Source organism: Sarcophilus harrisii, chromosome 2, assembly GCF_902635505.1.
Source record: "Sarcophilus harrisii chromosome 2, mSarHar1.11, whole genome shotgun sequence".
Lineage (NCBI taxonomy): Eukaryota > Metazoa > Chordata > Mammalia > Dasyuromorphia > Dasyuridae > Sarcophilus > Sarcophilus harrisii.
The window spans coordinates 377,468,791-377,485,295 of NC_045427.1; the positions used below are offsets into that span (position 1 = coordinate 377,468,791).

At 36.1% G+C, this 16,505-nt stretch overlaps 1 protein-coding gene across 2 annotated transcripts in view; it reads left to right on the forward strand.

Moving 5' to 3' along the window:
* Window positions 1–3,678: 3,678 nt before the first annotated feature.
* KCTD16 (potassium channel tetramerization domain containing 16) overlaps window positions 3,679–16,505 on the forward strand; it is a 314,210-nt gene continuing 301,383 nt past the window's right edge. The window contains exons 1-2 of one of the 2 annotated variants that reach the window (XM_003756696.2): window positions 3,679–4,609; window positions 5,387–6,347. In XM_003756696.2, coding sequence (XP_003756744.1) covers window positions 5,516–6,347 — 832 coding nt within the window. In that variant the 5' untranslated portion in view covers window positions 3,679–4,609; window positions 5,387–5,515. The remainder of the gene's footprint in view (window positions 4,610–5,386; window positions 6,348–16,505) is intronic. The other variant, XM_031953475.1, reaches the window with a different exon arrangement.

The following is a 16,505-nucleotide window of genomic DNA, read 5'->3' on the forward strand; positions in this document are numbered from 1 at the left end:
GCTTAAAGACTCTTTTCTTTTACCTTAATTCTGGGTATTTTGGGTAAAAGAATAACAATGTTTGTTCTATCAATTTAATTTCATGTGATAATCCTTTTAAATTGAGCAACTATTGCCCCAAAATAGCATTGTTGAGACCATACCTTGAAAGTGTTATCAAAAATAAAAGAATTTATTTGCTCAGAGAATTCCATAACTATATTTTATATAATTATAAATATATAAAACAAATATATTGCACTGGAAGCAAACTACATTTTAAAAACAGAGGAATGGTTAAATTATTGTGTGTTATCATAATGGAAAGCTATAATGTCATTAAGAGTAGCTCACATTTATGTTGTGCTTTAAGATTTACAAAGCATTTTATATAAATTAGATGGTTGGAGCCTCACAACATTCCTATGAAACAGATGTTATTTTTTATTACTGTTTCATAGATGAGGAAATTGATGCATAGAGAGATGCTTGTCCAGTGTCAAGGAGGTGATAACTATCTGACATAAAATTCAAATCCATGTCTTCCTTCATCTAACTACGATATTCTCTCTACTGTGCCACACTTCTCATCAAGAATCACAAATATGAGTAATATAAAGAAATTTGGAAACACCTTTATGAAACAATAATTGTGACCACATAACAGGCAAAGTGAATGAGAATGTATGGATAAACAAAGAATCCAGATGGAGACTTGTAGGGACTGATTGAAAAAATATATAATTTTTTGTGATGGATAGAAATTAATTCAGATGTAAATAGTTGCTAAATAGGTTTAGTTGGTTGCACAATATCAAATGTTTGATAAAGAGTCAATGAATAAGGCAAACCATGTTTTTTTTTTTTATTTTTAAATAAAAAAGTATATCAACCAAATTTGTGCTTATAGCATATTTTTACAAACCCTCCTCCCCCTTTTTTGAGTAGAGACATAGGATAAGCATTGAAATAGGAGGTAGGAGACCTTCCTTAGGAGAGAAGTAGATAAGGTGATCCCAAACTTCCTTCTAGTCATTTTAACTCTTCTATTCTGGGACTTTTCTTTCTCTGGACCTGTGCCTCATTCGTCTCAGTTCATCTAAGTAGTCAGTGGATAGAATGGTATCTGTGGTTGTTGTTCAGTTGTTGGTCAGTTATTTCAATTACATCTGACTCTTCATGACCCAATTAGTCCATCCTCCACATCCCTTCCTCTTACCTTTTACCTCGCCAAAGACTCAAAATCACACAAACAAAACTAGTTATTTGTAACAATAAAATCACTTTTTGGGGGGAAGGATGGGGTTGACAAGGAATGGGATCTAGAATTCTTAAGGACTTTATAAGTCATCTGCTCTAACCTCCTGATTTTTCAGATGAGTTAGAGGTCCAAGGTGAGGAAGGTGCTTAAGGGAAAAAGCAGGATTTGAAACCAGATTTTTGGATACTAAGTCTAACATTCTTTCCACTGTATTATGCTCCCTGTCCTAAAAGCCTCCCACAGAATCACTCTATAAGTATGGGGACAATTCAACTAGCCTGGCACACATTGATTATTACCATAATGTGGAAAATAGGGGAAAGCTAGGATTCTGAACTAAGGTTCAAGTTCTTTCCACTGAATTACATCAAATATCTTTGATTCCTTGGTTAGGAGAGAAAAGAAATAGTAATTGAAATTTATCTGGTTTAGAATTGAGATGACATAAAATGAAATCTTTATTAAAATGGAAAAGAAAGTAAATGAAAATCTGTATTCTCTCAAGCTAGAGAAGAAGCAAGCAGCCACAGCTTTCCGTTTATAGAAAATAGAGCCACTAGATGGAGCCATAAGCGCACTAAATAGAAAAGCTGCTTTCCTTGAGCAGAACATTAGGAAAATTGTATTTGAAGCCCAAACAGGTTAAATGTTGAAGAAATTAAGTAAAATCAAGTGATGAAGAGTTAATTGATTCTCAGCATGAACATAGACCTTTGATTATCAGAAAGGAAAGTAATTAACCAACAAACTGACTCGTGCTGGATTTTTGTTATTGTTGTGGGTTTTTGTTATTATTATTTTACTTTAGTTTGCTGGATTTTGTTTTTAATTTTCCCAATATGATAACATCAAGTGATTTCTTTGGTCAAGAAATAAAGAGTAATGAATATTCCATGTGAAATTTAGTTAATGTATATTTTCTTTTTTGTCCCTTTCTTGAGGACCCGTTTTGAATGAGTGTTTGAAATACTACATTTATTATTCATATAAAATAAGGTATTCTTTTCAGTCATATGAGCTATAAAGCACATTAGCTTTTAAAAAAGGGAAATGGATATGAATTACTGTAAGCATTATAGACGGGCCATTATTGACTGGCAGTCAAAACTGACTGCAGTTTCTTATATGTATTATGTTGCTCTGGAAGAAATTTCCTAAAACTCTAATGATGCACTTAAGAGTACTCTCAAGGGAACAGAAACAATAATATCTTAGGGATGGGGATGGAGGCTTCATCCAAAGTCATACTGAGATAAATTGTGGGGGGTTCACAATGATTATTGACTCTGAGGGATACCTTAGAAAATGTTCAGGTGGAAAATTTTTAACAAATAAGAAAAAAAAAACATTTGTTGTTTCTGTCCAGCTCTTTACTTTTTAGTTCAAATAATGCTTATTTTCTCTTTGTTGATTTTGAGATTTGAGAGACTATGAATTAGATACTTTTGAATAAAAAAATCCCCTTCATTTTTTGTATCATTATGGGGGGAGGCAATACTGTAAGCATATGTCATCAAAACCAGGTAGAGAACTTACCACAGAGCTATACACACACACACACACACACACACACACACACACACACACACACACATATATATATATATATTTTTTCCCTTCAAGCAGAAATTCAAATCATATGAAAAGACTTGCCTGTAGCTTGTTTTCAAATAAAAAAATCACCTGTGTTTATATTAACTGTGGGAAGAAAAAGAAGAAGGAGGAAAAAGAGGAAGAGGAGGAGGAGGAGGAGGAGGAGAAAGAAAGAGCAGGAGGAGGAGAAGGAGGAAGAAGAGGAGGAAGAAGGAGGAGGAGGAGGAAGAAGAGGAGGAAAAAGGAGGAGGAGGAGGAAGAAGGAGGAGGAGAGGGAAGAGGAGAGGGCAAGTCAAGAAAGGGAGCTATAAAGTACCTTATAGGTGTCTGCATCTCATGGGAGGCATTGTTTGTTAAGTGCCTTAGGGTCAGCCAGCGTGAGGGACAAGTGTCATAGGGGAAGCCAGCTTGAGGGGCAGGATGGGAGCCCCACTTCTGGGCTTCTGCTTGTTCTTCCAGAGCAGGCTGCCAGACAATAGAATGACTGTGATGTCACACTGAGGGCAGCCAAGGGGGAAGAGGAAGGATGAGGAGGAGGAAGAGAAAGAGGAGGAGGAAGAAAACGAGGACGAAGAGAAGGGAGGAGGAAGAGGAAGAAAAAGAAGGAGGAGGAAGAAGAAGAGGAGGAGGAGGAGGAGGGAGGAGGAAAAGGAAGAAAAAGAAAAAGGAAGAGGAGGAGGAAGGAAAAGAAGAAGAAGAAGAAGAAGAAGAAGAAGAAGAAGAAGAAGAAGAAGAAGAAGAAGAAGAAGAAGAAGAAGAAGAAGAAGAAGAGAGGGAAAGAAGAAGAGAGGGAAAGAAAAAGAAAGAAAAAGAAAGAAGAAGAGAGAGAGAAAGAAAAAGAAAGAAAGAGAAAGGGGCAAGGGAGGAAAAAAAGACAGGAGAGAAAGAAAGAAAGAAAAGAAAAGAAGAAAAAGAGGCTAAATCTGTATAAATCTATTTTGCTCTACCAGGGATTAAATATAAGTTAATAGTGAAGTGAGTGCAGTCTCCCTGTCTGAAGCTTCCAAGTGCTTTGCTGGGGCTGCTGTCTACTGCTGGATCAGAGTATTTGTCCTTCCTTTCATTCCCAACAACCTGTCACAAAGTAGAATGCAAAACCGAGGTCCCTCTGCTTTCTCAAAGCCATATTCCTTTAAGATGATGTAATAGTCATTTCCCTGGATGGTTTCTTGCCTGCACTGCTGAAACAACAGCATCTGAACTGCACTGGGAACTGTGGAGCCACCCAGCTCAGCAGACAGAGCCGCGGAGGGAGAGAGTCAGCCAAACAACTCAGCCGCCTTAGCCAGCCTGCCTTCTCTCTTGCTGCAGGCTGGCCCTCTCACAACCTTGCTGGGAACATGGGAGCCTATTTGCCCTTGCTGGCAGGTAGGATGACTATCTGGGATCTCATCAAAACAAGGCTGGCTTTCTTTCTGATTCTAGGGTTTCTGGAAATCTTGTGAACCAAGGTCCCTCCTGCAACTCTCATTTTACGGATTATTATTATTATTGTTGTTGGTTTTTTTTAGGGGAGGTTTTGATTATTATTGTTTTGCTTTCCCTCTTCCCCCTCCCCATAACCCACCACCGTCAACTTTCTGTGACTTGTTTTAACTTGAGATTGGAAGTGGATTTTTTCTCTCCAAGAGTATATCTCTTGGCACTTTTCATTGATGTCTCTGTTCTTTTCCTGATTGGGATTTGATATGAACTGGACTCAGTGTAGCTGTAAATTCAGATTGCTTTGCAAATGGGTATTCCTTCACAAGAACTGGGTCTCAGACTCTCACTAAGGTAAGCTTTTAGGTTGCTTGCCTCTCCTGTCCAGCTTGAAACCAAGTATCTTTTAAAAAGTTGAAATATCTGTTCTTTTATATGCAGAATTATAAATATGCATGTATTCATTAATCACTGCTAAAGGGGGAGGTGAATATGCAAGAATTCAAATATCATTTGAGATGCACAATTTGAGTTGAAGCATGGCTGAAATATGTGCTTTCTGGGTTTATATAAATTTATATTTCTACCTCTCTTTTTTCCCTTTTCTTCTTCCTCCTCCTCTTTCTCCTTCTTCTTCCTCCTCTGCCTGCTCCTATCCTCCTTTTTCTCCCTCCTTGTCTTCATCCTCCTCTCCTCCTCTTCTTCCTCATCTCCTCCCCCTTTACCCTCCTCATCTGAATTCTCCTCCTCTTCTTCCTCCTCGTCCTCTTCCTCTTCTTGCTTTATGCTTTGTATTTCTCTTTTCTTCTTTCTTCTCCTCTTTCTCTTCCTTTCTCTTCCTCTTTTCCTCTTCTTTTTCTCATCCTGTCTCTCTTCTACTTTCGATCTTTCCGACTTCTAATGTTTGAGGAAATAATTTTTACCTTTCCCCCTCCAGACATACTCATGAATAATTGTAGGCTTGGCGTGACCTTGCAGTCTAAGGTTGATGGAAGATATGATGTAGATGAGTTGATTACATTCCATGAAGTAACTGTATACCACCAGTTAGGGTTTCAGCTACTTTTCCTGTATTAGTAATATTCACCTGTGGGCAATTCTAATTTTTAAATTTTTTTTTGTTTCTTGTAGAATATATTGGAGAAAAAAAGAGATTCTTTTAAATTTGTGGAATCCTTCTCCTCACTCTCAACTAAACTGATGCAAAGGATTAGATTATAATTCCATTGGATTATACCTTTGAAAACTAAGTAAAAGACAATGGCTCTGAGTGGAAATTGCAGAAGTTACTATCTTTCAAAAGAACAAGGGACAGTTCCCAACTCCTTCCCTGAGGTTGTGGAACTGAATGTTGGGGGCCAAGTTTATTTCACTCGCCATTCCACCTTAGTAAGTATCCCTCACTCTCTTCTGTGGAAAATGTTTTCTCCCAAGAGAGACACTGCTAATGACCTAGCCAAGGACTCCAAAGGAAGATTCTTCATTGACAGAGATGGATTCTTGTTTCGCTACATTCTGGACTATCTCAGGGACAGGCAGGTGGTCCTGCCTGATCACTTTCCGGAAAGGGGCAGACTGAAAAGGGAAGCTGAATATTTCCAGCTACCAGATTTGGTCAAACTCTTGACACCTGATGAGATTAAGCAAAGCCCAGATGAATACTGCCATAGTGATTTTGAGGATATGTCCCAAGGGAGTGACACAAGAATATGTCCACCCTCATCCCTACTCCCTGCTGACCGTAAGTGGGGTTTTATAACTGTTGGATATCGAGGGTCATGCACCATGGGCCGAGAGGGTCAGGCAGATGCCAAGTTTCGGAGAGTTCCACGGATTTTGGTTTGTGGAAGAATTTCCTTAGCAAAAGAGGTCTTTGGAGAAACTTTAAATGAGAGCAGAGATCCAGACCGTGCTCCAGAGAGATACACTTCCAGATTTTATCTCAAGTTCAAACATCTGGAAAGGGCTTTTGATATGTTGTCAGAGTGTGGATTCCACATGGTGGCCTGTAATTCCTCAGTGACAGCTTCTTTTGTCAATCAGTACACAGATGACAAGATCTGGTCCAGCTACACTGAATATGTCTTCTACCGTAAGTACACGAGGTTTTTCAGAGTCTTCTTGGGTCTGTCTATTGGTATGTAAATCAGTTCTATCTTGCGGAGTTTGAGAGCATCAAAGTTTTCAGTTCATCGTCCAAGGTATAATGTCCTAGGATTCTTCAGCCTTGAATTCTACATAGAGTGTCAGAGGTTGTACCTTCTGCCACCATGTCTTTCAAAAGGTAAACTTTTATTCATTTTTTATTAAGATCATGACTTGCTCTAAAGCCCCAGGATCAAAAGATGCTAAAGAACCTTAATACAGGTAACATGCATAATAGGAAATAAGTATGGCTTTTACTAGCTGCTTATGTTTTCTTGATTTGCAAAGTTAAACTTAATACATAGAAGGTGGTAGGTTTTTTATGGAGTAGCTTACTTAATAGGACTGATAGGGTTTCAAAGGTGATGCTGACAATTTTTTAAGCATTTTATCTTATTCCCCCAAATCTCTGTCTAATAATAAGTAGGTTGCGGAGGATTTGGCTTAATTGTGGGCTTTAAAAACATAAACTGAGCTGAACTAAGTGGTGTGGTCCAGGCTAGATGGCAGTATAGACTGCCAAATGTCCCCCTTATCTCTCACCAAGACTGAAATATGGTGGGATCCCTCTCTCTGTCTCTGTCTCTGTCTGTCTGTCTGTCTCTCTCTCTCTCTTTCTCTCTTCTTTCTTGTTTTCTATAACACTCTTTGACTCTTATGATTTTTTCTATGATATTACAACTGTGGCAGCAGCAATAGCAGCATTATTTCTCCCTTTCTCAAATCCTAACCACCACCAAATGCCCTGCAGACTTAATTATTAACAATCTTCAACAGAAATTTCTTGCAAAAGGTAATAGGTCTTTGAGAAGAGTCAATCTCATTCAGGCACTTTCACACTGCTGAGTTGATATAAATACAAACAGGGAAGGAAAAAGCAAAATGAAACCATCATATCGAATGTTTTTAATGAGACTATTTGGCAGTCAGTTCTTTTTGGCTAATTCAAGACTTTGAAGCGACAATACTTTCTGTGATGAGCTAATATTTACTTCAAATAAACTAGGAACTACAAGCCTACCTAAACTGGTAACTGAAAATACACTGACCTGCATAGTGAGCTACTAGTGCTAAATGTTGATTTTAACTGGCTTAGAAATCATCTAAATTCAAGTTCTTAAGTATTACATTTTTAGCAGTCTAGAGCAGATCCTTTAAAAAAAATTTCCCCCCTGTTTACAAACTGAATCTGTAATTTTTGTGATTCAAAAATCCAAGGAGGTTATTTTCTATTTCTTACAATTTTGAAGAACTGAAAAGAAGGCTTGGCACCTGCCTTTATTGAACCCAGTCTTTTTTTTTATAGCAGCATTTATCCATTTAGAGACTTGGTGAAGAGGACAATAATAACCTTGATTCTCCTTTGAGGCCTTGTTATTTGGTGGATGGTTTCTCAAAGATAATACTGAAAAGACCCAGAGATGCCAACAGGTAGTGAAGAATGAAATTATGTATCAGGGCAAGAGTGCACTGATGTGTAATAACAACATTATGTGGTCCAATGACCCTATTTGGGGCCTCTATCAGGAGCCCATGACTTTCTGCCTGATAGAGCTCAGCAGCCTGGCACTGCTATATTTTTCCTCAGGCAAAATTTCTAATGGTGAAAATATGGCCATAGGGTCTTGACTGATTAAGCTTCCCCAAAATCCCCTAGGAAGGCAAAATGGCATAATGGATAGAGACCTGGCCTTGTATGGAGGAAGAGCAGGATTTAAGGTTTATCTTTAATACATATTAGCTATGAGTGGTTGGGAAGACCACTTGATTTCTCAGTTCTCAAGGCATCTCTCTAAACTATAAGTTCCAGATAGTTGCCAATCTGCATGGCAGAAAGACTTTATACACATGGAATACCCTTCACTGAAGAAATTACTCACTACTCTCCTCCACTTTCTTTAAAAAAAGTTCCCTTGGCATCAGGACTTAGATTTTCTCATAACAAAAACTGTTATTTGAAAACCACATCAAAAATATTAGTTACAGGTCAAAAGAAGGCCATGCTATTTATAGCACTTTAATGCTAAGATTTGAAATCAAGGTATTTTAAAAGCTTTAGTTGAATGAAAGAAATACTCCTGGGCATACTTAGGAGAGAAATATCTTGTAATAAAGACATATTCAGAAGAAATGTAACAAGAAATCATAAGGAATTTTTCAAAATTATTCTTCCAACTCAAATTGAGATCAAAGAAATGGGATATGTATTTTTGCCTATGTGTGGATTGGTACTTGGGGTTTATAAAAGTCTCGCCCCTCCATTGCTTTGGAAAGCAGCCTCTTTTCCCATAGCCATATGATGGCTTCCTTCTTGGCTGGTTGCTGGGAGATAGTAGAAGAGCTGTTTGCTTTCCATTTCTCTATGGGCAAGCTAACATAAACAGGGAGGTTCTTTCTACAGTGCAGCCTGTATCTCACATGTGAGATCCTTCTCCTTCATACCCAATTTTCATAGCTAAATTTTAACTCTTCCTCCATCTTAGGACCAATAAAATTGACAGCTGGCTTTCTAGGGTACATTACTGTTTCTGTGCAGCTGCTTAGCCATAATTATTTAATTAGAAGCTGCCAACTGTGCCTACATAAGCATTAATTCATCAAGCTGTTGTGTCCGGGTTAATGGGCTGGAACCATGCGGGGTGCTATAGAGCAACTAGTTAGCATCATGCAAAGAGACACCAACAATGAAACTTAGCTTCCCCTTCTGCAAGAATAAAAGCAGTCTCCTCCTAAGATATGAGGGATCAACTCCAAAAAGTCCTTGTTTCTCCCTGAAAATCAGAAGGTAAAGTTAAACCAGTGGAATCTATAATATCAGGGAAAAATAATTATGGAACTTGGTAGAGAGCAATTTCTTAATGTTGAAATTGATTTCCACCCACTTGCCCCACTCCCCTACACATAATTGCTTCCATATTTATTTCAATGGAAAAATTATAGACTAAACTCTCCCAAAGACTTGTCCAGATGGGCCCACTTTGCATAATCTTTAACTTTCTTTACAATTCTATGTAGAAATAAGGCATTATGATATTAGGGAATCCATTTGGAACTTCAAACTTTATTCCTATGATTCAGTCATTTGACATTTAGGAGGTACAGTGGGCAGAGCACAGGACTTAAAATCAAGAAGCCAAGTTGAAATTCTGCCTTGTACATTTACTAGTTATATGAATCTGATCAAGTCACTTAACCTCTGCTTCAATTTTTTTCATTTGTAAAGTAAGGATAATAATGGCACCTATTGTGTGGTTAAAACCTCACCTGTTGTGAAGTTTAAAAGAGATGATAATGATAATTATAAAGCACTTTGCAAAACTTAAAGTTCCATTTAACTATTAGCTATTATTATTGATTTGATGGACAATATAATGGTTTGGACATTGAATCTAGCTTTTATGCATATTTAAGCAATTAACATTCATTTCTAAATCTGAAAATTAATATAGATGAAAAGTATTAGATGTTGAAAACAAAATGGGAAAGTGAATAAATATAAGGTACTCATGAAAATAATCACTCATCTAAATAGGATAAATCACTAGCTTCCAACTTTTTACTTGCTAAGGAAATTCAAATGAAAGCCAGAGAAATGGAGGGAAAGAAAAAAAAAAAAACTAAATATCTAAACCAGTCTTGTATCAAAGGCATGATTGATATTTCTTAAATTTAAAGTATATATTTTCTTTCCTTCCCTTTTCATTTAAACTGTGAAATATTCACCTTTCTTCACTACCCATAAACAGGGAACAATGGGTCCTCTTGAAATCTTTCCTCTAAATGAAGTAGGCGATAAGTGGTTTCCAAATGAAAAGCCCTGGGTTTAAACGAGACGGTTAATAACCAGGCACACTTTTGAGCACTGAAGTCAGAAGTGCATGGAAATAAATGGAGCTCTTATTCCTAGAGCCATTTGCCAAAGTCTGAGAGAGCAAAACGGCCACTCTAGATTGAAGAGGGAGGAGGCACATTTCTTTAAGCCCTTCAATGAGCCCTTTATATGAATGTCAGAAAGTGCTAATGTTCTAAGGATGCAGCCTTCAAGATGTCCTTAGTGATATGACTACTGGCAGAAAATTAATTTGCTGGACTTTTGCCCCTGAAGACATATTTTGCCTTTGCTTATTAGTGGCTCATGAGTATAGGCATTCTCTAACCTTATCCCTTCAATAAATGGCTGCTTGAGAGTTTTTTTTTTTTCCTTTTTCTTCACAAATGAGGATCCTGAGATTTCAAAAAGTTATTTCTAGGAAAATTTTGACATTTTTTTTTACCTATTTAAAAATTCCATACATGCTAGTGTTTGATGCTTGTTGATTTGTGGAATAGTAAATGGTAAATATTGATTGGGACATGAAACTTTGACTGTCAAAAGATCATGCTTTTTAAAACCTATACATTTAACAAACATATTCCTTCTTTTCTCTGTAGCCTGTTTCTTTTATTTTCTTTGTAGTCTTTTAATTTCTGATTCCTTTGTCCTGTACCATGCTACAAAGTAGATGCTGTTATTATTCCCATTTTACAGTTGAGGAAGCTGAGGTTTAAAGAAGAGAAATTTATTGAGTTACCTATTTAGTAAGCATTTGAGGCAAGTTTTGAAATTATGTGTTCTTGACTCCATTTCTAATACTCAATCCATTCTACCATGCTCTCTCTCATTTTAATTATTTATCTGTACCTAAAATATAATGTGAGTTATGAAATAGAATTGCAGAAGAACAGCCATGTCAAATTCAAATAGAAACAGGAGTCACTAACCCATCCTCTGGGTCATGTATTGACTTAGTTTTAAAACAGAATGTTATTTGTATTTTGTTGTATTTTTATTTATTTTGTGAAATATTTCCCAACTACATTTTATTCAGGTTTGGCTACTTGAGAGTGTTGTGGGCTACATGGGATCTAGAGACTTTGATACTCTGGCTTATCTAGGTCCCTGATGGAGGCAGGGTGGTTAAGCAGATTAGATGAAGGAAAGGATTTCTACTTACAATTCTATGGCATGACTAGAGATGATACAATCCTTGGCATATGATCCACAATTTGCCAGATATGAACATTCAGAGTTTCATTATGGCAGGTATAGTTTTCATATGCAAACAAATAAAAGTGCATTTATTACAAAATGCATGTGGGAAAGATACTATTGGATTTTCTGAGTTTGAATTCTCAGAACTTGGCCAAAATGCTTCACTTTTCCTGGTTTCAGTGTCTTCATATGTAAAATGAAAAAATGGCACCAGGTGAACTTTAAAGGTTCCCTTCCAGTTCTAAATTATATTCCTGTTCTCTTGGTTCTTTACATTATATCAGTGAAAACTTTAATCAGTGCTCCATGTAAGGAGGTAATTTTTGTATTTTTTAAGGGAAACTTATAGCCTAGGAATGATATTCTTGTTAATTTGAATTGAACTATGAATGGGCACACTGGGGAAGGAGAAGAAACTTGGTCCTTCCAACATTCTTCCTTCTAAATTCTCCATTGTCCATCTTCCTTCTTGCTCTCACAATTTAACAAAAAAAACTTCATAATTAAAGTTGCTCTTAAAAGAAAAGTAACTCTAATTCTTACCTCAGGAAGAATATAGTATTATATGTAAGTAGATTATTGCCTTTGCATATAGTTCTGCCTCTCTGTGTGATTTTGAGTAAGATACTTTCCCTCTCTGGGGCTCAATTTTCTTCTCTGTAAATTGAGCTGGTTTGACTTAGAGATCCCTTAAATCCTTTTTATCTCTAAAATTCCAAGTCACTATGTTATCTTGGTTAAGAATATTTACATTCTATGATTGTCACTCACTGGGAAATGATAGACTGTCTCCTGAAGAGGTATCTTTAGAGGACAATCTTTTCTGGTCTTCTAAAACTATCCATTAGAAATTTCTTCCTTTTCTATCCGAATGTACTGTTTACCTTGGTTTCCACAGGCAGCAATGTTTAGGTGGTTGCTTGTATATTCTTCTTGAAATAATAGTCACCTTTATATAGTACTTTTAGCTTGATGAAGATTCTTCTCTTTCCTTTGCTTTAATATCCCCATAGGGCATGCAAGACAAGTACATTTGTTTAACAAATGTTCATGGAGTTAATGAAATACAATTCAGGAAAGTTAAAAGAATGGATCATAGTCACCCACATAGAGAAATTTTAGGGTCTAGATTTGAACTCAGACACCCTGAGACAAGATCCAAAATTTTTTCCACTAATAGCAGGTGATGTCACTTGATAACGACAGAGTAACAGAACCATTACCTCCCCCTTATATACTGAGGGTGATTCTATCTTCAGAATTGCGCTCAATGTAGAATGGAAAATCATTTATTAAATGCTGAGTATATATCAAGCATTATGCTAAACCTAGGGCTATAAATATAAACAACAAAACCTTCCTTATATTAAGGGTTTTATAGTTTTAATAAGGGAGTGATGCCCAGGATGAATGTTTTAGTAGTGTTTTTTTAAATATTATTATTTAGCTGTAGTAAATAAGTAGGAGAGGCAGGAAAGGAGACACTCCTTAAGGCATGGCATGAAGATAATAAATCTGGGTCAAATGAACACTCATCAAGCAGAAATACAGAATATTTAGGCATTTAGGCATGAATTTAGGGCACTGAGTTGAAGATGGAGGCTGGCATGAACATGACGATGGCCAGCATTTATGGTGGATCTAAATCCAGATGCTATCCCATTCACAATATCATTTCCTCTCCCCCACCCTACCATCTTTTCATGTCAAACAAAGAATTTTGACCACATTAAAAATGCTTGCAACCTCATCATTGATTTTAAAAAAGAAGCAACAACATATATTTTGATTTTTAAACATTGCCCTTATTTCCCAATGGTGCTTTGAAAGAATCTTCCCATGTATCAAAGAAGCTAATCAACATACTGACTATATCTGACAGTCTTTGACTCTGATGTCCACATCTCTCTATGTAGAGAAGGGAAATATTTTTCATCATGATTACTCTGGAATCAAAATTAAGATTAATTCTTATATTAATATGAATTCTGATGTCCTTAGGAATTCTCTTTCTTTGTATTATCATGGTTCCTGTGAGTTTTTTTTATTGATTGTGCTTTCTTTGCTGTTCATCAGTCTATATTATTCTTTCAAACTTTCTCTGAATCCTTTCTACTTACAATTTCTTCTGGTACATCATCATCATCACTATCATCAGAAATATGAATTTATTAGGTGTTTATTGTGTGATAGACATTATGCTATGCACTGGCATTATTTTAAGTGGGAGTAGAAAATGGGTTCTAGCTTCCAAGGAGATCACAAGGAGAAACAAAATAATATGCAAATAATTAAATTTATTATCTATATATCTATCTTTTTATCTATTAGGCAGAAGTACAACTAGGAGGTCAGTGATAGGCCTGGAGTCAGGATGGCTCATCTTTATGAGTTCAGATCTGGCCTCAGACACTTACTAGCTGTGTGATTCTGAACAACTCACTTAATCTTGTTTGCTTCAATTTCCTCATCTGTAAAATGAGCTGGAGAAGGAAGCGTTAAACCACTTCATTATCTTTGTCAAGAAAACCCCAAAAGGGATCATGAAGAATAAAACAGGACTGAAAACCACCAAACAACAAAAAATCTCAGAAGGAAGACCCAATGGGAAAGTTCAAACAGACAAGCAAAGATCTGCTATAGAAAGTAGCATCCTATTTGGATTGGGCTTTGAAGGAAGCTAGGGATGGTATAAGATGAATATGAGAAGGGAGACTACTTTAGGCTTGGGGGATAGTCAGAACAAATATATGGAGTTGAGAGCTGGAATGCCATTCATTATGGACAGCAAAATGTTTAGTATGGCTGTATCATAGAGTATGTGGAAAGGGAAAAAAAAACCTTTAAGAAAACTGGAAAGTAGGAAATGGTCAGGTGGTGAGGAGTGTTTTGTTTTTATATTTGATTCTAGAATAACAGAGACCCCCTAGATTATATTTGAAAGGAGGTGACATGGTCAGACCTGAGCTTTAGGAAGTCTTCTGGAAATAGGGAGAAACCTGAGATAGGAAGACCAAGTAGACTTTTGCAGAAGCCCAGGAATGAGATGGAAAGGGCATGTATTAGAATAAGAGATGTTTGAGTGGAGAGAAATGGACATAGACATGAGTATTGTGAATGTAGAAGCAAGGAGACTTGGTAACAGATTGTATTGTAGAGTTAGTGCAAGTGAGGAGCCAAAAATAGCAATGAGGTGATGAGACTGAGTGACTGATTGGGTGTTGCTCTGGACAGAAATAGGGATGCTGGAAACAGGAGGATTGGATGGAAGGATAGAGAGTTCTGTTTTGGATACTTTGAGTTTGAGATACCAGGAGTGAATCCAAATAAAGATATTCAATAGGCTGTTGGTGATGTAAGCATGATAGGAGAAAAGTTAGAACTGGATAACTAGAGATGAAATTATCTGCATACAAAGAATAACCAAATCCATGGGGCCTGATGTGATCATGAAATAAGATAGCAGGGAGGAAGAAAAGAGTCAAGACAGTTCCTTGAGGAACATTCATCATTACTGAAATTATATTTCTTTCCATTTAAATGCTATAATTTGATTATCTATTCCCTAATCATTGGTCACTGATTTTGTTTACAATTAATTATCACAAAAATTCTGGTATAAGCTTTTTGATTTTAGACCTTTCTTTGTGTCTTTGATTTCTAATGGGTAAATGCCTAGTAGTGAGATTGCTGGGATAATGAATATAATCTATTTAATCACTTTGCTAGCAGTGAAATTATTATTATTATTATTATTATTTTGCCAAGAACAATTGGATCAATTCACAGCATTACGAACAGTGTATTAATGTTGACCAAGGTCTTGAGACATTTCCAGATCTGGACTATGACATCACTGAATGAGTAAAAAAGGGAAATGGCAATGATTGAATAAGAGGAAGAACTACAAAGATCATGTATGAGGAATTTTATATGATAAGAAAGGAAAAAAAAAACAAAATTAAATGTTCTTGTAAGTTTAATGAGTTTTGGATCTTATTAAAGAAATTAGACATGGACATAACTGGGAATATACAGAAAATACTATTTAAATGCAACATACATACATATTCTAAGCAGAGTTATTGTGAATAGAAGTGATGTTAATGTAATATAGAGATAAAGTTACACAAAGATGGATAGATGGATACTCAATTTCTTCCCTTATTCTGATTTTTTGCTCTTTTAAAAAATTGTCATCTTATGATTCTAAGAGTTTCTCTTAACTTTACCATTTTCATTGAAGGGTCTATTTTAATTTTTCATTTGCTATATATTCAGAAGCAAAGGAAGATTATGTTGTTTTTGTTAGAATAATTATGGACAGTAGTTTCATAAATAAACAATATCTGTGCTCTGTTCTTCCTTAATGGAATATAAGCTGTTAAAGGGCAGAGGCTATTCCATTCCATTAAAATCTAATTTCATCATTGGTGTATAGTAGGTACTTGATAAATTTTTGATTCATAGGTGATTCAAGCATTTAAGATTTCTAGTGGTAATTCAGGCCCGGAAGAAAAACCATCGGAAGAATACTAGGTATGAAGGTAGAGTTATCGAAGTTTAAATGTTACCTCTAACTGTTATTGTTGGTGTAATCATAGGCAATACTTAATTTCTGAGTCATACTTTCCTCATCCAGCATATAGAGACAATAATAATAATATGTGCATTTCTTATCTGACAGGGTTGATGTTAGTAGAATAATTTGTAAACCTCAAGACACAGAAATGAAGGCTCATTTTAATACTTTTTTTTCTTTCTTTCTTTTTTCTTTTTCTTTTTCTTTTCTTTTCTTTTTTAACTAAATCACAATTTCTGGAGAGGTATGTTGGATCTGTCAGCTTAATTGTGGTCATTGAGACCTGCAGGAGGTGAAAAGGTGCCATATTTAACTGGGGGAGGGTCCCTTCATACAGAAATACAAACATCCCAAAGAATGTACTCTCTGAGAAGACTTTTCTCACTCTGTTTTCTCTATAATGGACAGCATTTATAATGGCATTTCAATCTAGCTTCTCCATTGGATTTTTTTGCATGCTTTTAAAATGAATGGTCAGTTCTTAGAAATGT